General features: G+C 40.0%; 1 protein-coding gene across 1 annotated transcript in view; it reads left to right on the forward strand.

The window, feature by feature from the left end:
* The window catches only part of ELMO1 (engulfment and cell motility 1), a 484,527-nt gene that overhangs the window by 104,125 nt on the left and 352,559 nt on the right, over window positions 1-27,843 (forward strand). The window contains exons 5-7 of the mRNA XM_077775357.1: window positions 4,536-4,586; window positions 9,030-9,199; window positions 20,298-20,333. Of these exons, the coding sequence (XP_077631483.1) occupies window positions 4,536-4,586; window positions 9,030-9,199; window positions 20,298-20,333 (257 nt within the window). The remainder of the gene's footprint in view (window positions 1-4,535; window positions 4,587-9,029; window positions 9,200-20,297; window positions 20,334-27,843) is intronic.

A 27,843-nucleotide genomic window follows, 5' to 3' on the forward strand; every position in this document is an offset into this window, starting at 1 on the left:
GGATAGTTATGTCGCTTGTACCAGAAGCCCGAGGTAAGAAGTGAAGTGTGGGTTAGATCCAGACTGTCTTGTATGGAGATCCCACTTGCTTTTTAAAAAAATTTTTTTTAACATTTATTCATTTTTGAGAGACAGAGAGAACAGAATGTGAGCAGGGAGAGAGAAAGGGAGACAGAATCCAAAGCAGGGTCCAGGCTCTAAGCCTGTCAGCACAGAGCCTGACACAGGTATTGAACTTACTGACTGTGAGATCATGACCTGAGCTGAAGTGGGACGCTTAACCCACTCAGCCTCCCAGGCGCCCCAAGGAGACTCCACTTTTAAAAAAATGCTTATTTATTTTGAGAGAGAGAGTACAAGCAGGGGGAAGAGTGGAGGGAGACAGAGAGAGAGGATCCCAAGTAGATGCCACACTGCCAGCATGGAGACCGACACGGGGCTCAATCCCACAAACATGAGATCATGTATGATCATGACCTGAGCTGAAGTCAAGAGTTGGATGCTCAACCGAAATCAAGAGTTGGACACTCAACTGACTGAGCCACCCAGGCGCCCCTGGGGACCCCACTCTTAAGTGATGCTCTACATTGCTTGGATGAAATTTATTGAGTCAGAGCAAGCACAAGCCCTTTCCTTTGCTGATCAACCTTACACTCTTTGGAGAGTGGAAGGTGGCATCAGCTTGTGGCCAAAGAGGTGGCATCCGGTTGATTTGATTTTCCTGATAGAACACAACCTCTGAATCACAGGTCTGTCTGTGCTGTGCCTTTCTCTTTGAGTCTCAGCTACCTTTCTGGCAGGACCTTAACATTAAAAAAATTTTTTTAATGTTTATTTATTTTGAGAGAGAGAGAGAGAGAGAGAAAGAGAGAGAGAGAGCAACCAGGGGAAGGGCAGAGAGGGGGGAGGAATGAGAGAATCCCAAGCATGTTCTGCACTTTCAGTGCAGAGCCCAGCACAGGGCTTGAACTCATGAACCGTGAGATCATGGCCTGATCCAAAATTGACAGGCGGGAACTTAACCGTCTGAGCCACCCAGATGCCCGAGGACCTTAACATTTTTAATGCAAATTTAATAGCTCTTCTCCTTATCTTCTTTTATTCCAAAATGCAAAACACTAACTAGAAACACATTTTTTCAGAGGAAAGGAAAAGCAAGAAGGCAAATGAACTGCCAGCCGAGAAGACATGGGCAGAGGGATGGGGGCCGCTCTCTAGTTCATGACGGTAGTCTTGCTTATTTTTGAGCCACTTCTAGGCCAGGCTCAGCTCACACATGGCCTATTGTTCTTACTGTTCCCCAGGGCTCCTTCTCCCTATTTTAGGGAAGAGAATACTTACATTAGAGTGGTTAAGGACCTTGCACTGAGCACACACAGCTGGTGTGAGGTAGTTGGGGAATTTGAACCCAGCTCAGCCTGTCAGTGGTTTTAATGCTACTTTTGGTGTAAACACACTGTGCTCAAGACACTTTCTTCAAAGAACTCATACTTAGATCCCAAAAAGTCAGGAGTCTACATTGCAGGAGTCAACCTGGGTGCCAGCTGTTTACTTTCACCCCAGTCATACCCCCACCCAGGGCCCTGTACTATGGGCCCCACAGAGAACCCCTGAGAACCCACAGGCCATTTGCCAATACCATGCTTGTTTCTTTGTTCTCATGTATGTTGACCAGTTGATGAGGATAAATCTCCTCTGAGGATAAATGCAATATCTTGGTCTTTTTCCAGAGAGGTAGAGCACAGCCTCTGGTATCAGATTTCCCCCTCCCTCCAGATGGCTTTGCACATTCTCTTCTCCCTCCATGATTGTGTCAAGTAACTTAGCTTCTCATCAGCTTTGGTTTCTTATCTTTTAAAAAATTTTTTAAATGTTTTATTTATTTCTAGGAGAGAGAGAAAGAGAGAGAGAGAGACAGCGTGAGCAGGGGAGGGTCAGAGAGAGAGGGAGTCACAGACTCTGAAACAGGCTCCAGGCTCTGAGCTGGCAATCAGCACAGAGCCCGACGCGGGGCTCGAACCCACGAACCGTGAGATCATGACCTAAGCAAAAGTTGGACGCTTAACCGACCAAGCCACCCAGGCGCCCCTGGTTTCTTATCTTTAAAATGGGCAGAGAGGGGCACCTGGGTGGCTCAGTCAGCTAGGGATCCGTGTTCAGCTCAGGTCATGATCTCAAAGTTTGTGGGTTTGAGCCTTACATTGGGCTCTGTGCTGGCAGCTCAGAGCCTGGAGCCTGCTTCAGATTCTTTGTCTCCCTCTCTGCCCCTCCACCACTCATGCTCTGTCTCTCTCCATCTCTCAAAAATAAACATTGAAAAAATTTTTTAAATGGGCAGAGAGCTGGCTCAGTCAGTAGAGCATGAGATTCTTGATCCCAGGTTCTGAGTTTAAGCCCCACATTGGATATAGAAATTAGTTTTAAAAAATCTTTTAAAAAAGAGTTATTATGATGGTTCAATAAGCATGACAGCAAAACCCCAAAATACCTCAGCTTGGTGCCTTTCAATAAATGTTTATTGCTATTATTAGGAATCCCTCACCCTCACTCCATATTTCCATGAGGAAATATTATCCTAAGTCCTCCTGGCCTCTTTGTGTTGGTAGAGCCACATTTTCTTCTTGACTGGTTATTTGGGAAGAATACAGTGGGTCCCTTTTTCTTTGAGAAGGAAACTGCCTTAGGTCTGACCTCAGCAGGTAATCTGAGGGTCCAGTTAGCTGTCTCTTGGTTCTCACCCTGAGCCTTGTTCATAAAAAGTGATAAAGGGAACATTTTAGGTTTTCGTCTTCTGACTCTCTTATTTCTCACTTCCTGTAGAACCTGGGCAGGAAAGAGGTATGCTATGTTTTCAGCTTCCTTCATGTTCTCTAATGAGTATTTGCTGTCTTCCTCTCCATTCACAGAGAGTGAATATATATAATTTTAGGGGTGAGAGATTATTTAAATGACAGAAATTAATTTCACCTTTCCTGCTGACCATGTGGTCATTCAGACCTTGGCTGACACTTCCAGTAATGAGAAGTGCCTCTCCAGAGGCAGCCCAGGGTGACTACCTGGGGACGCTCTAGATGGGGCTGGAATTGACAGAGTTGGGCTTTCGGGCCATCCTCCTCTTGATAGAAAATGTTCAGATTGGGTTTTCTTTGGGAGACAGTATGGGCCCAAAGCCTGCTCCCTTTAAGGTGGTTGTTATAGAAAATTCATTTTCCAGTAAGTAGTCAGAATTGGCTGAGGGAGAGAGACAATGTTCTATGTGCTTTTGGCATCCTATCCTGAGAAACCTCCCACCACCTCAGTGTGCCTGCTGAACACACTCCAGCCTGTGGCTCCTCTGAAGTGATGCGGGCGAATGGTCCTCATGGTGCTTTATTCAGTTCCTGGCCTCTGTGCTCCAGAGTGGGGCGTGTGAATGTGCGAATCCCGCAAGGTCACCTCCTGAAAGCTGAGAATGGTGCGGACTCTGGTGGTGGGAAATAAAACTGCCAGTGAAATTCTACTTCCAGTGATGCTAAGTGACAGCTTTAGGACACTCACCTCCAACATACTCGCCAAGTGGAGAAAGACAGAATTAGGCTCTGCTTATTTAGGCTGCTTGTTCTTCACTTCAAGGTGACGTGCAATTAGAGCTGGCAAATGTTAGGAAACCAAGCTCCTTAATATGCCCTTAAAAAAGGTAGCTTTATTGAGATAGAATTCATATTCCCCCACATCCACTATTTAAAGTGTTCACTTCAGTGTTTTTTAATATATTCCTAGATTTGTGAAAGCATCACTAACATCAATTTTAGAACATTTGCATCACCGGGAAAAGAAACCTTGCAACCATTAGCAATCATGCCCCCTCCCTCCCCACCGCCCGCGACCCGTTGGCACCTGGAAACCACCAATCTGCTTTCTGCTTCAGTGGATTTGCCTATTCTGGACACTTGATATAAATGGAATCATAACATCTGTGGCCTTTGTGTCATGATTCTTTCACTTAGTGTAATGTTTTCAAGATTCATTCATGGTGTAGCATATATCAGCATTTCTTTGCTTTGTATTGGCTATTAATAATCTGTTGAGTGGGTATACCACATTTTGTTCATCAATTGATGGACATTTGGGTTATTTCCAACTTTTGGCTATTATGAATAATGTTTTTGTGAGCATTCAGGTACAAATTTTTGTACAGATGTTTGTTTTAATTCTAGCAGAATTGGTAGGTTGCATTTTCTAAATAACCTTTCAAAACTGCTTTTTTGGTTTGCTATTCTTGGGCCTCATATTCCTAATCTTTGGCTGTATATTCACTTCTGTGCTGAATGCTGTCTATGACTTGTTATCAAGTTAATACATCTGAGACCCAGTTTAAGGTCTCTGTAGAAATAATTAAAAATTACTCAAGAATCATGAGAATAAAGTGACAATAAACTGAATCATAAGAATTCTTACTCTGTAGTGTCACTGCTAGATTATCTTTGCCTTTGCTCTATTCTTTACCAAGCTTCTAAGATTTGAAGATTTACAAAGATTTTATTTTTCTTTTCCAGAACCGCAACGAAATAAAAAATGGCACTATCCTTCGATTAACCACATCTCCGGTAAGTTGATCTTTGTAGCTTTCCAGTAAACACTTTGCTCTCCAGTTCTGCTATATGTGATTATGGGATATTATTTTTATTTATTTATTTGTTTATTTTTTAATTTTTAAAAAATGTATTTATTTTTGAGACAGAGACAGAGTGTGTGGGAGGGAGGGACAGAGAGAGAGGGAGACACAGAATCCAAAGCAGGCTCCAGGCTCTGAGCTGTCAGCATAGAGCTGGACGCATGGCTCGAACCCACGAACTGTGAGATCATGACCTGAGCTGAAGTCGGACTATTAGCTGACCGAGCCACCCAGGTGCCTCGGGGATATTAATTTTTGAGGGTAACTTTAGTGTAAAACAGAAGGTGTCTGGAATATCCTCACATGCAGATTCTGGACTAGCAGGAATGCCTTTCCTTGTATTTCCTATTACTGAGGAGGAAGCTTTTATTTCAGGTTAAGTGCAAGTAGATTGACTTTAAGGTTTGGGTTTGGTGGTCATGTTAACAATTCTTATACTACAGGTGGGATAAATCAGCTGTACTGGTTAGTTTTACCTACCTGCCCGCACATCCACGTAATGCCACATGAGCAAATTCAGTCAACGGACAAAGCAAACAAAACCAAAGACAACCTCTTACCTCTCTTTAAAGTCAGGGTGTGTCTGTGTGTAAAACAGAGAGTGTTAAGTGTTTTTCTAGTTTTGGTCAGTTTTTATGACAATTCATCATAATATAGTTTGAGAAATACTTGCCACTAAGGTTGTTTCATTGACAGCTGATTCTAGATGAAACACTTTAAAAAGTCTTCCAGATAAAAGCTAAACAAAATGCTGCAGAATATTTAGACTCCTATAGCTGACTGTCTTGCTCATCTTCATCCCTTTTACTTGCTTGCAGATTCTTTGCATAGTAACATTAGCATATTATTTCACAGTGCATTTTATTGCTTTCCTAAAAAAATAATCTGCACAAAATACACCAAGTGTTACTATTTTCACTCTGCGTATGTCATGAAAACTGTGTCTAACTCTTATTTTCAGTTTCCACCAAAGCCATGTGGTAGGCTAAAAATAAATTTAAAAATTGGGAAAAGCATCTGGCTAAACTTAAATTGTGGGTACTTGTAACTACCACACATTCTTCTGGTTGAAAATTACATTAGAGAGGCTTAAAAGCTCTTAAACATTTTACCAATAACATCTTGAACCTAAACACAGTGATAAGCTCCACAGAATGCATCGCGGGAGCTGGCCAAACTGTCTTCTGGTGCCTTCTTTTCCACTTACTGGAAATTATAATTCATACTCATTTTTCAACGGCCACATGATGAGCTGAGACGTTTTTGTCTGACTTAGCATTCACCTTACCTCAGTCAGCATGAATTAATGTTAATTTGACCTTTCAAGATGGTGGTTTCATTTGGTTTTTGTAGTTTCTGTTTAGCCTGTTACAATTACTCATTTGCTGGCTGGGCAAAAGGAGTCCACCTTGCCCTTTGGTAGGTCTCAGAATTATACAGTCTCTGTTTTCACATCTAGGTCTCTAAGCCAAAGAAGAAGTTAGTTCTATTTTTTATTGCCATGGGTGCGTCAACAAAATTTTCACAACATAAGTCACTCCTTGGAAGAAGGTTAGGTGTTTGTCAGGGTAAAGTTTTTCAGCGTCCCGATAGCTCGTGCTTTTCCAGTAGTGACCTTCACATTCCCAGCAGGGTGAATGGTGAGACGTGAAAGCCAGGGCACCAGGCAATATCATAACATGGAGTCTACCTGCAGGAGACTGGTGTCTGTATTCTGAAGAGCGGTGGTTTCCAAACTCGAATCTTTGGTGGAACTTTAAAAATGCTGTTGTTTGGGGTGCCTGGGTGGCTCAGCTGGTTAAACGTCCAACTTTGCTCAGGTCATGATCTCCCGGTTTGTGGGTTCGAGCCCCGTGTAGGGCTCTGTGCTGATAGCTCAGAGCCTGGAGCCTGTTTCAGATTCTGTGTCTCCCTCTCTCTCTGACCCTCCCCTGCTCACACTGTCTTTCTCTCTCAGAAATAAATAAAACATTTTAAAAAATGCTGTTGTTTGGGCCTTTACAGAGAAAATGAATTACGATACCTAGAAACAAGGTCCAGGAATCTGCATTCTCATTTTAAAACAAGCATTTTATGATTTGGCTGTAGCCACAGGATTTAGAACTAGGCATTACTCTGTAAACAAGATTTTTGGATCTGTATACTTTACTTGCTGTCAGTAGATTGTTTTGAATTATTTTGTGTTTAACTGAAAAATATGGGCCAGCCTATGCTAACTTTCACTTTTTATGTACGTACTCAAAATGTTAAAAAAATATAACTGTCTCCATCAGATTTGCTGGGAAGTGTTAGTGTACCATCAAGAAATGAGCCAATGGTGTTATAGCAGAAAAATGTTTGATTCTTACCTCTACCTCAGCTGAACTTCCTCTATAGCCAGACAAAATGCGCACACACATACATGTACACACTTAAGCGTGCACACACATGCACACACTCTTGCTTTAGGTAATGTGCAACTGTGCTGAGTTCTACCTGTGCGACCTTGGTCAAGTTACATAACTTCTCTGCACTTCAGTTTCCTGTGTACAATGAACATGATGAGGACAGCCACCTGGTAGGATTATTGTGTAGATTAAATGAATTCCTTCATGAGGGTATTTAGAATAGTGGCTCATAAAAAGCCACAGGGAACTTAGATGTTCTTATTACTAATATTAGCACCAGACACCATTAGCATTAATACTCACAATGAAATCATTTTTGAGCACTCCTTATTATCATAATCTGTAGGGTAAATGCAGACTTCCTTCTTGGAGAAAAAATGTACTTTTCTAGGAACTCAGAGTGATCTGCTTGGGTTAAATATATGTTGATGCTGTCTGTCCACTTGAAAATTTTATGAAAAAGTGTAGCTTTGAATGATTTTAAAAGATAAAATGATTCTTGCTCAACTCTCCATTCTCCCTCTTAAAAACATGGGATTTAGGGTCTGGGTGACTTGTCAGATATCCAGGGAACTGTGAATGAGTAGAGAGAGCTTTTGTTCTTCTCCACCTTCCTTCTTCTCCTCCTCCTCCTTTTTTTTTCTTTTTTTTAAATTTCTGATGCAATGTGCCAGAGTTTGGTTACAACTACAATGGCAGACTACTGAATATCTCTGACCACGTGGTAGGGGATGGGCGCCATTCCTGTCTGGGCATCTGAAGGGTTGGCATTGGTTTCCCTGCTGGGTCCCCTTCTCTCCCTGGGGCTACTTTCAGGTGACAGTGAAGGGAGACCTGGGCAGCGAGGGAGGGGATCTTGACTGTGGAGCCTGTTGGGGTTTAAATACCTGTGTGGATTCCCTTCCTCCACTCTGCAATCTTAACCCTGTTACAGTTCACAGGGGGCTCCTCTGATGGCTCTAATGAGTTGCTATTCAGAAGATATGTCACTTCTGGGGACAAATACCTCATCTTCCCCTTTCTCTGAAATATTACAAGTTTCAAAGGAGAAAGTCAGTGCCCAAGAAGGAGAATATGAGGATGACACATTGCTTCGCCCATTGCAGTTTTGAGTTAAATCATAACTACTACAAATGTTGAGTTATTTCCATTAAGCAAAAATGCAGGCAGAAAAATTTAATATTTTATTTTTCTTACCGTCTGCCCCAACTTGAAAAGTAGACATGAAAATCTTTACGGGAAGAATGAGAAATATAAGCTACAAGTTATTATACAGAAGTTCAGCTCCTCCAATATATTTCCATTCCTCCCTGCCCTGCATGTAGTAGCCAAGGGCAGATGCCTTAAAAAAATGTCTAATTTTAGGCAAAGCTGTTGATTTTGTTTCCTAATTTTGTTTTATATTTGTGCAGTAATTAGCCAATGCATGTGAAACACATGTTGTTGAAAAGTAAAATTTATAAGCACCATTGTGTTGTGCTAGAAGATCTTCAGTAACTGGGAAAGATGATCTCTAATGAAAAGAATGTCTAGTGAGGCATTTGAACACTCTGTAGGCAGTAACTGCTCAGAATACTGAGTGAACATGCGAACGTGCTGTATAAATTTGCGTAACAGCTTAGCCAAGCAAATATTTTTTTAACCATTTGTAGATAATAATTTTACTTACAAGGTAAACATTTTCCCATTTTTCCCTCCTCACTGCCATTCCTCTTCCCTTTTGGGGGCTTTACTGTTTCTGTGCTCTGACTTTTCCAAGAGATTGAAATGTGGGCTCTGTCAAGAAGGCAGTCGATTGCCATCATGAAATTAACAGACATTGCTTGAAGGTGGGTTCATGCTGCCTGGAAAACTGCCCTTGGTATAGAGTAGGCATATGGTCTTGTGCTTTGAGGCCTGCTATCTTCCTTTCTCAATGAACGGTAGCTTTTTGTCTATTGTGGTTTCCTCTATGAACACTCTTCCCGTTTATTTTTGTCCTTGATGAGGCTCAAAACGCCCAGCAGCTCCATGAACGAATCCAGTCATCAAGTATGGATGCCAAGTTGGAAGCCCTGAAAGACTTAGCCAGCCTCTCCCGGGATGTCACGTTTGCTCAGGAGTTTATAAATCTGGATGGCATCTCTCTCCTCACGCAGATGGTTGAAAGCGGCACTGAGTAAGCAAGCATCTTTTATCCAGACTTCTAGTCTGTCCTATTCTTTCTCGCATTCTGGGGATTTGTTATTTTCCTTGTACTTGTAATTTCTCATTTTAAAGATCAGAAATTGACAAAAACAAAACAAAACAAGAACAAAAAAAAAAAACCCAAAACAACTCTATGTTTCAAAGTCTTTAACTAGCTCAAAATACCATCCCTGAATACTTTTTAAAACATTATCATTTGAAGGATGAAATACATGTCCTTAATTACTTAAAGTTATAAATGCTATAAATATCAAGTGCTGTGTATAAAGAGTGGAATTTGGGAGAATTAAAAACCTGTGAGTGAAGCCATTAAAAAATTTATGTAGGCAGAACTCAAATGAGGTATAATTCCTTGTGAGCATTGGGAATCTAGAGATTGGACCAGTTACAGCTCATGGGACCTGACAGAGGGGGTGTCAGTGAATGGGCCTTGAAGGAGTTTGAGTTCCATCATGAACAGGAAAGGTATGGGCATTTCTCCTTGGGGAGCTCACCTTCTCAGGGAAGGTTTTAACTCTGTGGTATGATCAGAGGGTTTAAGGAGCAGGATGGGGTCTGGCTCTTGCACGTGTGGACAGATAACTCCCCTCACCACCGAACAGCAGGGTAGGGTGTATAGGTAGCTGCTCATTCCCATATGGTCAGGTGCTACCATATGAGACATAGACTATTTGCAGCATGTAAGTTACAGCATGTGAAAATGCCAAGGCAGTTAATTACATATGCTAAATTAATGATGTGCAGAGTTGGGATAGATATTTATTAGGAAACAGTACATGTCACTGGGAATTGGGGTTTAAGCCTGGGTCATTTAGATCTCTCTTCAGTACCTGGTGGTTCAAAGAATGAATGTATTACTGTACATGTTGGAGACCCATCTTGGCCCTCTCTCCTGCTCTCTTCCTCCCTCCCCTCCCCTCCCCTCCTCCTTCCTTCCTTCCTTCTTCTCCTACATGTGGCATTATTTAGCCTCTGCAACTTTCACTAGTGAAAGATTCTTTATAATTGGTAAACAGGCTTGGGTGATCTGGAAAGGGTTGATTGTAGACAGGTATCATTTATTTTTTTAATGAGGACTCAAGCTCTGCTCATTTAAATTTGGGGGAACATCAACTTGCAGTGGGGCAGGGAAACTCAGATTCTAGGTGTTACCAGCATCCCAGCATGCCTACTATAAACTGGAGTTGGAGTTTGAAACAGTTCAAGGGAAGTTGAATAAGTTTTTGGATCCAGAAGACTTGACCAAGTCAAGCCTTTTTATCTGTGTTGGAAGTTCCAGACTGAGGTCTAGTGTGGAGTGTGTCACATCCCTCATTTCTTGGTGCTAATGGACATCAGAGTGTGAGCTGGGATTATGAACACCTTTCCTGGGGACTGTGGACAACTTCATGTGGTTGCCACTCATGGAAGGACCTGCTTCATGCCCACCACTGCTTCTGGTGGAACAGTGAGCCCTGGGGGGTTGAGCCTCAGCCACATTTACAGCGTGTTAAATGAAAATGTGAAAATGGCCCCACATTTACTATCTAAGTCCTAGCCATTGATGTATCAAAAGCAATGTATTGGGGCCAGTTGTAGCATAACCTGCTATTAGTAGGCGGTTCTGCCACAGACCTAGGTCTCTAGGGGCTTAAGCTCTTGAATATTCAGAATGCTATTGTGTTAATGCTTCCAAATATTGCAGAATTGCCATCATGATTACAATTACAGTGGTAAATACATTGAAAGCAGGGGTCCATCTGATTTGCACCCTGAGTAGAGGGCTGTGGCAGATCTCTGAGACCTCTAAGGGTGGCAGTTATATATTTTGCAATGAGAGAAAAATGCATGCTAGGAGCTTTAGTGTTTTCGTTTCTCATTATATTTGTTTGCTAGTGCTGCCATAACAAAATATCAGACTGGGTAGCTTAACCAATAGAAATGTATCATCTTTAGTTGGGGGGCTGGAAGTCCAAGATCAAGGTGTTGGCAGCGTTGGTTTCTTCTGAAGTCTCCTTGATTTGCAGATGGCTGCCTTCCCGCTGTGCCCTCATGTGGTCTTTCCTCTGGGTGCACTTATTCCTAGGGTCTCTCTGTATGTCCAAATTTCCTTTGCTTAAAAAGACACCCGTCAGAGTGGTGGGTGTCTTTTGCGACACACCCTCATGGCCTCATTTTCACTTAATCACTTCTTTAAAGGCTGTCTTTAAAAACTGCCCCATTCTGAGGTACTGGGGGTCAGGGAATCAACATGTGAATTCTGAGGGGACACAATTTAGCCCATAACTCTCATCAAAGGGACACTGTCCTTTCCGCTTGAAAAAGAAAAGAGTAAAAGCTGATACTATGTATTTGTCTTGTCTGCATTACTACTTATTGTCTGTGTCATTGCCTTACTCTGTAACTCATCGTGATCTCTAGAAGGGCCCAAAAGAACCACTAATCCTCAGACTGAGGACTGGGGACGGCACGTCTGAATTATATCTCCGTGTTGCACATGTACAACCTGAGAGAACGTTGACACTGAATGAATGTACTTTATGTGAACTATGGTACTTGAATTCCTGTTTTAAAAAAGCGTATTAAAGTTATTAGTATTTTAATTGCTTATAACCTGGAAGCCATGTTGATTTGTTCCGTGGCAGCCAGGTTTCAGACATGCAAATGGTGCAAGGCCAGATCTTGGGTGAGTTCTGGTTTGCACTGCTCTCTTACACTTTCCTATCACACTATGTTATGGGAAGGAATGAAGTCTCTCTGGATCACCTTTGGTGTCCTCCTCACCATCTTACATAAGTTCAAAGCCCTGCTACTTTGGGGGATGGAGGAAGGAGGCCCTGGAGCCACGCCATCTCCTGCTTACTTCTGCTGGGGCCCGAGACTCATCTTTAGCTGCTCATTTGCTGCACAGCTCTTTTTCAGGTCTTTTGCTCCGATTAAAAAGAAAAGAGAAAGACCCTTTTCTTGTAAGGAAACCTGGCTTCTCAATTAAATTTCTAGCAAGACGTTCATTAATTAACAGGAAACTTTTGGAATAGAAACTGTAGGAATTAAATGGACCCTGCAATTTGGAAGGCATTTGGTCATGATTTCTGGGCAGTTTTCCAGCTGGGGAAGGCAGAAGTTTTCTGAAGCAGGACCTGTGGAAATTTTTAGGAAACACTGAAGAAATGTAGCTGGAATTTTTCTCCTTACTTTGAGCTGTAATGAGATTCAAAGATTACTCACCTGCTTGTCATTACTGAAGGTTGAGCTTTTAAAGGTCTCTCTCGTTTGTACCGGGAGGGGCCACCGGGCAAAATTAGCAACAAAGGAGCAATGCGGAGTGCCACTTTGGCAGAGCATAGTGATTAATATTTGAATTGAATTTTTCCATTCTTGTGGAATTTTGAAATTCCATTCCCAGTTTAAGCTGGAGACATAGGTGTGGAAGCAAATGAAGTTGTGAGGAAACATGTTGGCTCAGCCTGAGCAGGGGAATGGTGTCAGAGAAGAAAATTTCGGGAATGGACAGTGTTTGCTAACAAATGGGTATTAGAAGATTTTTCAAGGGATTAATATCTTAGACATATAAAGAACTCATACAACTCAATAACAGAAAACAACCCAATTAAAAAATGGGCAGAAGATCTGAATAGACATTTTTCCAGACTATTCATACAGACAGCCAACAGGTACATGAAAGGTGCTTAATATTACTACTCATCATCAGAGAAATGCAAATCAAAAACATAAGGAGATGTCAACTTACACCTGTCAGAATGACTGTTATCAAGAAGACAAGAAATAACAAATGTTGGAGAGCATGTGGAGAAAAGTGAACCCTTGTGCATGGTTGGTAGGAATGTAAATTGGCACAGACACTCTGGGAAACAGCATGGAGGTTCCTCAAAACATTAAAAATAAAACTACCATATGATCCAGTAATTGAACTACTAGGTATCCGTCTGAAGAAAGTGAAAACGTTAATTTGAAAGGATACACACATTCCTGTGTTTATTGCAGCGTTATTTATAATTGCCGAGATATGGAAGCATCCTAAGTATCCACTGATCACTGATGGAAGAATGGACAAGGAAGATGGGAGATGTATGGAGTACTACTGAGCCACTTGTGACAACATGTTGGGCCTAGAGGGTATTATACTAAGTGAAGTAAGTCTGACAGAGAAAGACAGATACTACATGATTTCACTTCCATGTGGAATCTAAAAAACAAACAAAACCAAACCCAGACTTAGAGTTATAAAGAACAGATTGGTGGTTCCTAGAGATGAGGAGGGTTGGAGGGTAGGCAAAGTTGGGTGACAGAGATCAAGAAGTACCAACTTTCAAGTCACAATGATGTAATGTACAGCATGGGGAACATAGGCGGTAATATTGTATTTGCTTTGTATGGTGACGGAAGGTAATTAGACTTACCGTGGTGATCATTTCACAGCGTATACAAGTGTGGAATCGCTATGTCGTACACCTGAAACTAACATGATGTGGTATGCCAGTGATATGTCAATAAAAAAAGTTCTCTCAGATATGATCTATTTTATTTTATTTGAAGGAAAAAAAATGATACCTGCCACTCCAAATCCAATGTTCAAATAACACTGCTTTTCTTTGGCTTTTAATAAAACACCGTGTTCTTTATCTATGCCTCTATGCACGCAGACAGTGGGACAGTTTGTCTTGTGTCCTGCCAATGTTAAACAGTCAGAACAGGGGGAACATTTCCAAGAATGAAAGGGCAGGATTCTTACAGTTTCCTTCCCACTTGGCAATATGTCAGGAAAATTACGCTCTTGGAATATGAGTAAGCTCTAGCACCACCCTGGGCAGAAAAGTCAAGAGAGTAAAAAAGTTAAATTTATGTATTTACAGAGAACTCAGGACAGTTTTTTGAATTAGCTTTCTCTCTTTAGTTAAAAAACAATCCATATTATATATACGATACATGTATATTATATACAATATGTATAATTTAAAAAATAAAAAAGTAAGCAAAAGGAGGAAAATAATCATTTGTAATATCACTTTTGAGAGACCTTTTTAACACTGTGGTATATATCCTTTTTTCGTTTTCTTTTAGATACACACACATGCATAGGCTTCATTACAAAAGTAGAATTATAATGCTCATACCTTTGTAGCCTGCTTTTTGTACCTAACAATATTGCCATGTCATTAATATTATTCCCTTTATCATTTTTGCCATTTGTATATTATTTCACTCAAAAATCTTTAAGTGCAGTTGACATGCAATTAATAATTTGAAACATGTGCACAGTATAGTCAATGGTCCCATTATTATTGGACATTTATATTGCTTTCAGGTTTTTTCACGATTGTGAACATTCTCTAATCAGCTTTTCTTCTAGAAAAATCTTTGTGAGTATTGAAATTGTTTTGTTGGAGTATGATTCCTGATTGGGAGGACAGCCCCAAGGCTCGCTGATATGTCCTCATTTATACTTTACTACTCATGTAGAAATATGTCAATTTTTTTAAATATTTTTATTTATTTCTAGGAGAGAGAGAGAGAGAGAGCGTGAGCAGAGGAGGGTCAGAGAGAGAGAGAGCGAGATACAGACTCTGAAATAGGCTCCAGGCTCTGAACTGGCAGTCAGCATAGAGCCCGATGCGGGGCTCGAACCCACGAACCACGAGATCATGACCTAAGCGAAAGTCGGACGCTTAACCAACTAAGCCACCCAGGCGCCCCGAAATATGTCAGTTTCTAACACCCTGGCCAATACTGGGCTGGGGTTCCCTCAGGGATTCTAGCTTTCCTAAGAAAAATAACAGTGAGATAGTTGAGGGGTTCTCACTAATTTGGGGAATTTAGAAGTACTTTTGTGTTTTTTTGGTTTAAGTCATTTCTCTAAAATTTGGCGGGATTAGGATCAGTGGAAAGAGTCCCACAGTTATTTTAGAGATATGTAAAGCCCTTAAGTAATTGTCGTAAAAATAAACAATGTAAATTGTATAAATTATTAGCCCCCTCCCAATCTGTCATGCATATGACACAGACATATGTATAGCTATGTGTGTTTGCGTTTATAAGAGATTTGTTGTCATCATTCATTAACACACAGGCGGTGTCATATGAAACTTTATTATTCAAATCATGTTCTCCTGGCCAGAGTAAGAGTTGTAGCCATTCCTTAGGAGATGTGAAAACGGATGTGTGACTTGAATTAAGCACCTGGATGGTGTCTTGGCTCTGATGTTGCCTACCACCCACAGCTGACAATGGATTTATAGATTTTTTTAATTTGGCAACGTGTGTATTATTGGGGTGCTGAATATTTCTGACACTGGGTTAGGCACAATGGAAGAGGTGTGTGGAAAAAAACACCTCAAAGATGGATATGACGTTTTGGACTATGTGTGACCTTTTTTGATATTTTGTCCTCACACAAAAGGTGACTTTGTTTTTTGAAAGTAACTCTGTTAACCTCCATGGACATAGTTATCAGCTCTAACATACACTCTTGCTTCTAAGAATTTGATGTCCCTTATAAACCTTGGCTGTCCTGGAAGGTCCAAGCCAGGCCAGATTGTCAGCGACTCACTGACTAGCAGCTAAGCACAGGTCACAGAGTGCATGTCCTGCACTTCACCTTGGACAGAGGCCACAGGGAGGAGCAAGCAGCTCCCTGGACCAAAAACAAACTGCTTTGTGTGGTCTGTGGGCCCCAGCTGTGAAGGCTGCCAGGTCTCTCCAGATCCTTCTGCCTGATTTCTTGGAGCCTGTGCTCCCCAGAGCTCAGGGAGTTCCAACTGGAACAGCCCTCCTGGGGCCCTGCCAGAAATTTACATCACAATCAAAGGGGTCAGTCCTCTGGTGCTTTGTCAGCCATTGTGTGGCAGAAAGTTTCTTAAACTGGATCTTCCCCCTTCAGACAGCGCTAAGCTTTGTCTCTGAGTCGTTGTACAATTGTACAGCTGTAGACTAGTAGACTAGCAGACTCCACGTCAGGGGGTGTGATGGTCCAGTGAGGTCAAAGAAAAGACCCGGAGACAGTGATGGAGGCACAGATTTGTTGGGGGAACTTATACATAAGGCGATCATTAGCAGCCAACTGGACAAAGCGTCTGCTGCTGGGATCTGTGTGCTGTGAGCTTTGATAGCACAGCAGCATAGCCCACCAGCTATCTGCAGCCTTTCCCTGTGTGCACGGCCATGTTCCAAGGGATCTAGGCCTGCCATCTGGATGCCCTTAGGTACAAAGGAGACACTCCGGGTTGGGCACCCCCAGGAGCCCCTTGACCTTAAAGGCTGAACAACACATTCTTCTACTCATTCTGCTTGATAGGAATATAGAGAAGGAGGTGGGGTCTCTACGTTCTCCAGAGAGTGACTAACAGGGACATTCGGGTGTGCTGGTGCAAACTAGCCATCCAGCATCACTCTGGAAATGGAAATGAGAAGGGGTCATGCAGCCTGTTTTAAAGAATACATTGTCTTCTGCTAGGAAACACAATGCTGTATCTGAGCTCAGGTGAGAGGCATCTGGCCACTCTGAAACAACAGCCTTTCTAGAACCATTTCTTCCTGGTCGTGTTTCTTTTATTACTATTATTATTAACTAATTAATTTTTTTGGTGACAGAGGGAGAGTGCATGTGAGCTGGGGAAGGACAGAAGGAGAGGGACAGAATCTTAAGCAGGCTCCACACCCACAGCGCGGAGCCTGACACAGAGCTCAATGCAGGTCTCAGTCTCACAACGTGACATTATGACCAGACCCAGAATCAAGAGTCAGATGCTTAACTGACTGAGCGACCCAAGTGACCCCTGGACATTGAGAAAGAGAGAAAGAAAGAGAGGTTAGCAAGAGACATCAACAACAAAAAGTTACCCTTCTGTTTAGGCTTCATCTGAATCAAAAGTGAAGAGGCTGAGAACAAACACTGGTCAGGGAGAACCATCCAAAGCCAGAGTCTGGTATGGCAGGGGGAATACATACAAAACCTGAAAGTGTCCAGGCACCGTGCCAGAAAGCTATTTTGAAAAGTTGCAATGATAGCTTTATATATTACACACACACACACACACACACACACACACACATTTACAGGTACAACACTCCACATGCACATTTATTTTGAACCAGTTCTGTTAAAAAATAAACTGAAGCATATTAACATATTTAAGAATTTATCTGAGCAAGCATCAGTTGGAAGCTGTCAGTGCCAAACTGGAGGTGGTTAGGAGCACTGCACCTGTGGGCGGGGAGGAGGGGGAAAGACTATAGAGAAGAGGAGAAAGGAAAGCACCTATTTGATTGACTGCAGCTTAAAGCATGAACATTGGATGTTCATGATTGGTCATTTTTAGACACCAGGGTGTGGGGTGTTTTTGTTTTTGTTTTTGTTTTGTGACCGTGAGGCATTTACAGGCTTAGATTTTGGTGTGCTTAAAGAGGCCCCTGGCCTTAGGACCTCCTCAGTTAATGGCTGCCTTATTTAACTAACTGAAGAGTTCCCTATTAAATGGAAGAGTTGCAAGATCAAGTTTGACCACTTGTGTCTGTTGTGTCCTTTAATACAGGGATCTGACTCCACGTAGCGCTTTGCACCAATTGTTCTTTCATTTCCTAATCTCTTTCCTTATGGAATTATTCCTTTAAAAATTTTTAATATTTATTTATTTTTGAGAGGTGGAGAGAGAGTGTGAGTGGGGGAGGGGCAGAGAGGGAGACACAGAATCCCAAGCAGGCTCCAGGTTCTGAGCTGTCAGCACAGAGCCCGATGCAGGGCTCAAACCAACAATCTATGAGATCATGACCTTAGCTGAAGTCAGATACTTAACTGAATGAGCCACCCAGGCACCCCCCATATGGAACTATTCCTTAGTGGTTCCCTTTCTCTCGTGATTTTGACACTTTTTGAGATTACAGATAAGCCACTTTTAGAATATCTTTCAATTTGGGTTTGTTAAAAGGTAATTCATTAAAGATGCTTCCTAGGAAAAGAAAAAAACGTGGCTCTCATACAAATATAAAAATGAACACATGTTAAGACATTGTACTCATGTGACATAAGGGAATGAGGCAGATGTTCTAAGAGTCTCAAAGGAAAAGTCAAAAGGGCACCAATTTATATGGAGCAAAGAGTTGTTGAAATGAATTGCAAATGGAGACAAACCTGGGTTTCCACCTGCAAGGAAGAAGTCCATTAGAGCACTACAACACAGGACAAAGTATATAAATAGTCATCAGTTACCTACAGCGTAGAGACAACAGGGCTAAAATCTGATAACTCGAAAGAGTTTGCAATGGACACTGCACAATTTCCCATTTGAATGGATTTTTTTTTCTACATGGTTATCCTGTATTGCTTTCTCGTTGTAAACCCATGTTATATGTCTTTGTCTGGAATATTGGAGATATTTGTGGTTTTTTTCATTGCTACCTATTGATGGCACATGATGTCTCTTTGTCTTGTTAATCAGGTTCACTTTGACTTAAGGCCCTTACCATAGTTCCTTCCAGGTGTCTCCACTGTAACAGTTTTTTTGTTTGATTGTTTGTTTGTTTTTGCTTTTGTTTTGAGTAGTTACACCATAGAAAATGGAAAACAGTGTAAATCAGGTTGGTATGTTTTCCCTCAGAGATTTGGTTCTGCAGCAATACCAGCACACCTTTCTTTCAGACAACATGGACTCATTCGGTCCTATTTAATTCAATAAATTAATAGTGTAATCTGTCACTATTATTATTTATTTTGGTGCTCTGCTTGTCCCAGATTTAGCTGTCCTTCTGACCTGTCCTGTCCTTCCCATTATTTTTGAGCATTCACTACTTTCTGGCACAGTGAGGTGTTCCAGGCTTATCTAGATCTTTCCTTGCCTCAGTCCTGTCAGGAGTCATTTTTACAAGGAGTTCAGTTCCTTTTAGTGGACGGTAGTGTCCTAGGTCTGCCTGCCTGTGACCACCTTCTACCTTCACTCAGCCCAGAGGCTTTTTGAAGGAGGCACGAGGGAAGGAAGCTAGTTTTGTTTTAAAGGCAGATAAAGGAAAGGGATGGGAAGAGGAAGACAAAGATGGCTGTATACCTTTTTACCCCCACTCCTGACCCCCAGTTTCACCAGAGACTAGATCTGATCTCCTTGTGGTCAGTTGGGTTTCTCAAGTGGTTACTTTTTCTGTGGATGAAAATGAAACTTAACTTCATCTGAAGAGCCAAATCACTCATCAGCTACTTACTAAGTATCTGCTCTGCATGTGCCTGACACTGTCAGAGTCCTAAGCCCTCGCCTTCAGAGAGCAGGAAGGATAGCGAGGTGCACTGCCTAAGTCATACAGCCGGTGTTTCTCAGTGAGTGGAGATGTGAGTGCCACCTTCAGTCTGGTCATGTGGGGATATCAGAGGTCAGGAAGGCTTCCCAGAAGAGCCTAGAATCTGGTGAATTCGGAATAGAACTTAGCTAGTTGGACAGGTTGATTAGAGGGGAAGGGTATTCCAAACAGGGAAGAACATACTTAGAGCCAGAGATATTTGGCAGGCTGGAGGGATGGGAAGTGGTTTGATAGGACGAACATCGCTTGTTTCCTTATCTTCTTGACCTCGGGTTTTTAAGAAGCATGATGGTCCTTTTTAGCAGACAAGATTTGTCTATTGCACACTCTTGCAGGCTACCGTCACAGAGTTCCATGTGTTGTCCAAGACTGGTGGAGTCTCTTACAATGTCTTTTTTGCAAAGAGGCAATCTTTTCTCAAGAAAAGGGAAAATAGAATTAGTGGGCATTTCCCCAAAGAAAGAGAATTAGTTCTTCATTGTTGGGCATACATTAAAAAACCGGTCTAGTACTTTGGGCTCTACTTTTTTCATCGAACGTATACCCATTCTGATCCATTCTTATTGCCTTGACTCAATGTTTAATGCCTGCCTTTTGGTTGTTTCTTATCACTAGAGAATCCCAGTGTGGTACTTTGAATAATGTTTCGAAATAAATAAAGTCTTGTATATCATGGCAGTTAAATCTGCTCTATATCCAATCCTGAGCTTTCTTCAAGGTACATATATTCTTTGTGTAAAAATTATTGCTTTCAAACATGCTCCTCACGTGGTTGTTTTCAAATTTTGCAGACGATACCAGAAATTGCAGAAGATCATGAAGCCTTGGTAAGAATTTATGATCAATTAATACAGATGAGGTAACACTTCCTTCTTCTCTGCATAATTAAACCCTGTCCTCTGACTGATTGTATAACTATGCATCTAGATATTTTAAGTGATTCTGTTTTTGCTTTGATGCTCTTATTAACAGGTTTTTCAAAAATTTCTTTCTCTCTCTCTCTCTATTTTATTTTATTTTTTTTGCTTAGTGGTAGAAAGGATATTTTATGTTTGTAGCCACAAAATGATTACATCAGAATTGCTATCCTTCTCCTAGAGCAAAGCTAAGCATAATTTTATGTACTACTTTAAACAAAAAACTTCCTTTTTTGTGGTCTATGTGATGTTCAAAGTCAAAAGTCTTTGATTTTCTTCAGTGACTCAGTATGAAAAAGATACACATTTAAAAAAATTCAGGATTGAAGTATGGAATGAAAATTATTTACTTTGAGTCTCAGAAAGTCCGCAGTCATCTGTCAAGTGAATTGCATGTTAACTGTGTATGGAGATCTCAGAACTTCTTTCTTAGAGCTTTCCCTCCTCAGTGCCTTTCTTTTCCATTAAACAAGGTGAATCCAAGTGGGGCCTAGCAAACTCTCTACAGTAGGCAGAACAAATCTACATTTTGCCATGTTGTTAAGCAGATAATTTCAATTTGATAAGCAAGACTGAACAGCATCTGACAATGTGCACCTTCATTTTTAGGCCCTTGGAGAAAATTCTGATCCCCTTCCATGTGTAATACTCGTCTCAAGTCATTCATCTTCCCCTACCCCTTCCCACATAGAAAAATAGTATATATATTCTTTAGTTATTAAATTCTAATAAAGTAGAAAGCACTACTTAGATTTTAGGGTAAAATTTTTAATGTTATTTTGAGATATATATTTAATATAGTAGAAACACCTAATGGTAATGGCAGCAGAAGTCACCTTTCAGGAGAGTTTACTTTGTTCTGGGCATTATCTCAATGTTTACACTCGTTACTTTTAAGGACAAATATCTGACACACAAGATCAGTATCGTGAGAATTATTTCCTTGACGCAGAAGTTAAAATCAGGTAGTGGAGCTGGAATTAAATCAAGTTGTTCTCTAACCACCTCATACAACTTGCTAACGTGGAGGAAGTTGGGGGCTCTGAAGCCAAAATAATTTCTTGAAGTTTATCTGCCATTAGTTTTAATCATTTGATATATAGGAATACTGGAAGTGGGATTACACATGAACCATAATTTTCATCTATCAAATGTAGATAAAACCAGTGCTCAGAGCCCTCGTTCCGGTAATGGCAGAATATCTTAATTACACATAATACAGATAAAAATGATTAAATCTAAACAAAGTAGTGTAAACATAAATACCTAAAAGCAACTGCTTGAAGGAACTGGAGAGCCACCCAAAGTAGACAGAAAGAGGGAGGTCAGTCCTTAAAAGAACATAGTGGGTCTCAGATGAGATTTGTGTGTTTGTAGCTTTTGTCTGAGGATACCCCCTCATCCAGTTAGCGTGGGGTGGCAGGAAGCCTCAGTCTTGGTAAAGAGGATATAGTCTGGGGGCTAGCAGAGCAGCTAGACTCTTAGCTGTGAAATCTGTGAGAGAAGGGAAGCTCAGAGGGTAGGAGACCCCATTTCTACAGGTTTACATAGATCCAGCTACAAAATTTGCCCAAATCCGAGGCATGAATGTGCATGTGTGAGAACCCCAAAGGACCTGGTAAAAACAGCAACTGGAAATGGAGAAAATTGGGAAGAGATTTAAACTGCTGCCCACTGCAGAATTTGTAGTTTGATGCTAGCTATGTTATTTCTGCTCTAACAAAACAGTCTTCAGAAGAACAAAACTGGATTTTGAGACTTGACAGTCTTTTATTCCTGATGTTCAGAATATAATAAAAATTACTAAATATATGAAGAACAAGAAAAGATGACCTATTCTTTTTTTTTCTTAAATGATTTATTTCTAAGAGAGAGAGAGACAGCGTGAGCATGGGAGGGTCAGAGAGAGAGGGCGTCACAGACTGAAACAGGCTCCAGGCTCTGAGCTGGCAGTCAGCACAGAGCTCGACGCGGGGCTCGAACCCACGAACCGCGAGATCATGACCTAAGCGAAAGTCGGACGCTTCACCGACTAAGCCACCCAGGCGCCCCAAAGATGACCTATTCTTAAGAAAAAAATAAAGCAGATATTAAAAAGTGACTCTGAGATGACCCAGGTGTTGGAATTAGCTAATGGAGATTTTTAAAAATGTTTTTATTTATTTTTGAGAGAGAGAGAGAGAAGAGAGACAGAAAGAGAGAGAGAGAGGGGAGAGACAGAGAGAGAGAGAGAGAGAGAGAGAAGGGGAGGGGCAGAGAGAGGGAGACACAGAATCTGAACCAGGCTCCAGGCACTGAGCTGTCCTCATAGAGCCTGACATGGGGCTCAAAGCCTGACGTGAGACTTGAACCCACAGACTATGAGATCATGACCTGAGCTGAAGTCTGAGGCTTAACCAACTGAGCCACGCAGGTGCTCTGCTAATGGAGATTTTTAAAGCAATGTTTGTAAATATATTAGAAGAGGAAGGTATTAGTATAAATTAGTGCACAGATGAGGCGGCTTAGCAGAGAAATGGAAATCATAAAAAATAACCAGTTGGAAATTATAAAACTAAAATGTATAATGTTTAAAATGAAAAATTCACTGTATAAGAGTTGAAGATGGAAAAGACAATAACCTTGAAGATGAATCAGTACAAATTACCTAATCTGAAGACTAGGTAAAATGAATAGTGAATAATTGAACTGTGAAATGGTAATAATTGGTCTAAAATACATTTAATTGTGATATCAGAAAGAGAGGAAAGAGAGAATAAGACCAGAAAAATATTTGAGGAAATAATGACAGTTTCCAAAATTTGTTGAAAAGCATAAATTTATAGAGCCAAGAAGCTCAGTGATCCTAACTGGAATAAATAGAAAGAAAACTATACCTGGAAACATCATAGTCAAACTTCTGAAATTTAAAGATAAAAAGGATACCTTGAAGGCAGCCAGAGAAAGACAACTTATTACATTAAGAGAGTAAAAATAAGAATGAGAGCTGATTTCTCATCAAGAACAGTGGAGGCCGGAGGGCAACATTTTAGAAGTTCAAAAAAAACCAAAACAACAGCAACAAACAAACCAAACCAAAAATGAAGAAAACCCCAGAAAAAAAAAAAAACCCCAAAACTTGTCAAACCATAATCTTATCTAGTAAAACTATCTTTTGAAAATGAAGGTGAAATAGAAACACTTTTAGAAAAAGGAAACTAAGATTGTTCATCAGCAGGCACACACTACAAGAAGTGTGGAGAAAGTTCTTTAGCCTAAAGGGACGTGCCATTAGATGGAAATTGGGCTCTACAGGAAGGAGTGAGCAACACTGGAAATTACAGATATGTGGATAACTAGAAAAGACAAAATATAGTTTTTGTCTTTAAAATTTCTCATATTTCTTTACATTTTTAAAAACGTTTATTTATTTTTGAGACAGAGAGAGAGAGAGAGAGAGAGAGGTAGAGAGAAAAAGACACAGAAAAAGCAGGCTCCAGGCTCTGAGTCGTCAGCACAGAGCCCAACATGGGCTGGAACCCACGAACTGTGAGATCATGACCTAAGCCAAAGTCTGAAACTTAACTGAGTGCCCCTCATATTTCTTTAAAAGGGCATACAAAGCTAAAATAAGTATAACTCAAAATCCCGTAGAGAAATTAAAATGGACTATAAAAAGAGAAAGAGAACAAAACACAGCTGAGACAAACAGAAAAATGATAAATTGATTGACCTAAACCTATTCACATCAGTAGTTAAATTAAATGGACTAACCACTACAATTAAAAGATTTCAGATAAATTTGAAAAAACATGACCCAGCTATATGCCGTTTATAAGAGATATACTATAAATGCAAAGGTGCATGTAGTTCAAAAGTTGGAAAATGCATACATGTCAATGCAAATAATAATAAAACTAAGTTGTTTTATTAATAGCAGGCAAAATAATAATTCAAGACAATATTTTGTCAGAGATAAAGGAGGATAATTCATAATAAAAATGGGTGGGTCATTAGGAAGACATAAAAGTGTTAAATGTTTATGTACCTAATATAAGATTTCAAAATAAATGAAGCAAAAAGTGACAACTAAAGGGAAAACTAGACAAATCCATGGGGTCCCTGGGTGGCTAAGTCAGTTGAGCATCCAATTTTCATTCAGGTTATGATCTCACAATGGTGTTTTCAGCCCTGCATCAGTCTCTGTGCTGACAGCTCAGAGCCTGGAACCTGGCTCAGATTCTGTCTCCCTCTCTCTCTGCCACTCCCCCTCTCCCACTCTGTCTCTCTCTGTCTCTCAAAAATTTAAAAAAAAAAAAAAGACAAATCCATAATAATAGCTGGAGATTTTAACACTGTCTTCTCATTGATAAGAAAAATGGCAAAATCAGTTAAAGGTAGACAAGATTCTATCAACACTGTAAAAGATATTGGCTCGATATAGATAGGATCACATTCAACAATAGCAGAATCCATATTCTTTTCAGTGTATGTGCAATGTTCACCAAACTGACCATATTCTAGGCCATAAAAAGTCTTGAGAATTTTCAAATGATTGAAACTATACAGATTACATTCTTTGACCACATGGAGATTGTATTAGAAATCCGTAACAATAAATTTGCTGAAAAGCCTCAGGTGTTTGGAAATTAAAAGACACCCTTCTGTAATACCCAGGAGTCAAGGAATAAACCCACGTGAAATTGCAAAATATTTTGAACTGGATGATAATAAAATACAATATAGCAAAACAAAATTTGTGGATGCAGCTAAAGCAGTGCTTAGAGGGGAATTAGAGCCTTAAGTGCCTATACTGGAAAAAAAGAATGGTTAAGAAAAATCAGTGATCTAAGTTTCTACCTTAAAAAATATAGAATAAATAAGTATAAGTTATATAAGTGGGAGGAGGGAATAAAAGGAATAACTATCAATGCTATAGAAAACGCATAAATAATAGAGAAAATTAAAGCTAACACAGATTATTTCCTAAAGTAGGAAAAAAGAAGAGAAAAATCCAAATGTCAATCCTGGGAATAAAGGAGGCAATATCACTACAGATTTCACTGCAAATAAAAGTCAAATAAAGGAATGTTATGAACAACTTTATGCCAAGAAATTTTAATCTTTAGATACCAAATGTGACAGCTAATGAGACCGTCTATTGAACACTGGTGCAAACATCCCTGGCAACATATTAACAATATAATCAACTGATACATGAAAAGGATAATACGTTCTGGTGACTGAAGGATTATCCCAGAAGTCATTCAACGTTTGAAAAGCAGTCATTGTGATTCAGCATTTGGTAAAACAAAGAAGAGGGCTTAGAGAGAAAACTCATCTTAATAGATACAGAAAATAATTCATAGATATAGCAAAAGCATTTCATAAAATCCCAGCATCCATTAACAAAAATTAAGGAACTTCCTCAACCTGATAATGAGCATCTACAACCCCAAACAAACAAACAAACAGGCAAACATACAAAAACTGCATCATACTTAATATTGGAAGGCTGAATTCCTTCCAACCTTTGCCCTCTTAATGATTGGGACTAAAGCAAATATGTTTGCTTTTTGCACTTCTGTTAACATACTGGAGTTTTTAGCTATAGCAATAACTCAAGAAAGAAGTAAAAGACGTAATGATTATAAAGGAAGAAGTAAAACCATGGAAGACATGATTGTGTAGAAAGTTGTAAATCTAAAAAAGAAAAAAGTCTTAGTCACATAATTGAATTTAGCAAGGTTTCAGTATACAGCATCAGTGTATAAAAGTGATGTATAGGTATGCATTAACGGTCAAATAAAATTTTTAAAATTTCTATTTAAAAGTGGCAAAAATCATAAAATGTTTAGGAATAAATTTAGCAAGAGCCATGTAGTATCTGTTCACTGAAAAAACAAACACATGACTGAAAGAAATTAGAAGCCTAAATAAGTAGAGAATTAGACACGATATTATTAGGATAGCAGTTCTCCCCAAATTAATCTGTAGGTTCAGTACAATATTATTTTTTAAAAAGAAATTGCAAACCAAACTTAAAATTTAAAGGAACTGTATAGGACCTAGAATAGCAAAAAGTTTTGGAAAAAAACAACAGAGATGAACCAGTTGGAGGATTTCATTAAGTGACTTAAAGACTCATTATAAAGTTATTAACGCAGTGTGATATTGGCATAAGGGGATAGACAGATCAAAGAAACAGAATAGAGTTCAGAATTGATCCACAGTTAAATTTTTAACAAAGGAACGAAAAGGACATTTGCATGTTCATGCTATGACTCTGAAGGCCAAGGAAATGTCTGCAGCGTGATTTAGAAATTTGCAAACTTTTGTGTATATACTTTTTACCACATACCAAAAGAAAAAAAAACGTTTGGAGAAATTCAAAGGGCAGGGCAGAACTATATTAATTAATGTTGGGAATTAAGTATATATGAAGTATGACTTACCAGTAACTTTAAAAGTGGTCTTTACTTATATCTTTTCTTCACTTCTGCCTGGCACCCAGTCAAAACATTTGCAAGCACTGTTCTTTTATAAATTTAGCAGCTTAAATTGAAATGCTTCAGGATTGGCTGAATTTTGTTGGAATGAAGATGGTCTCTACTGAGTTGATGAGAAACATTTAGTTGAATCATTCCAGCACACATGGTGTGTTGGCTGTGACATGGCTCTCGACCAGCATGTAAAGTTTGCAGTCGGCTTAATTTGTGGCAGTCAGTACTGCAAAATCTTTAGCTTCACACTTTATAAAAAACAAATAAACCAAACAAATAAAAGTGCTCCTGCACGTGCCATGTGTTTGCTTTATACTTGTAACCCTTTTAGCCTTGATCTTGTGCACACGGCATTGATTTCAGAGCCTTGGCTCCTGCCTTCTCTCCTTGGAGCATAAGTCACTCCTCTAGGAGTGAGACTAAACATCTATGTCAGAGTTCAGTAAGGGCTTTTATACCTGCATCATTTGAAATTAGTGATTGAGTTCCTTGATTTGGAATGTATTAAAATTTTAGGATGGCCATCTTCTCTTTGCAACTGAGGGTTTGAGGTTGAATTAAAAAAAACTCTCGCTGATGGANGTTAAAATATATGTTATGTATAAATAAGATGTTATTAGATAATATTTCTATAAAACATGAGTATAAATAATATAACATTTATATAAAATGTTATTAGATGGACCACGGGAGCAATTCCTGCGGTGGGTACCTTGGTGTGTGATATGAAAGAACCTTCTCTCGCTTACCAACCATTCACTCTAGTGGAAACTGCAAAGCACATAAATGTCTATCGCAGAAATGAGGCAGAAGTGGTGCTCCACCTTCTTAAAAACCATGGAGATTGAAGTCCTGGTCCCAAAAGCAGATTGGAGATTTGAAAAACAAATGATATACTTTCTCTTTCTCTCTGTATTTTCTCTCAAGTTTTTGCAGCC

This window comes from Crocuta crocuta, unplaced genomic scaffold (genome assembly GCF_008692635.1).
Source record: "Crocuta crocuta isolate KB4526 unplaced genomic scaffold, BGI_CrCroc_1.0 scaffold197, whole genome shotgun sequence".
NCBI lineage: Eukaryota > Metazoa > Chordata > Mammalia > Carnivora > Hyaenidae > Crocuta > Crocuta crocuta.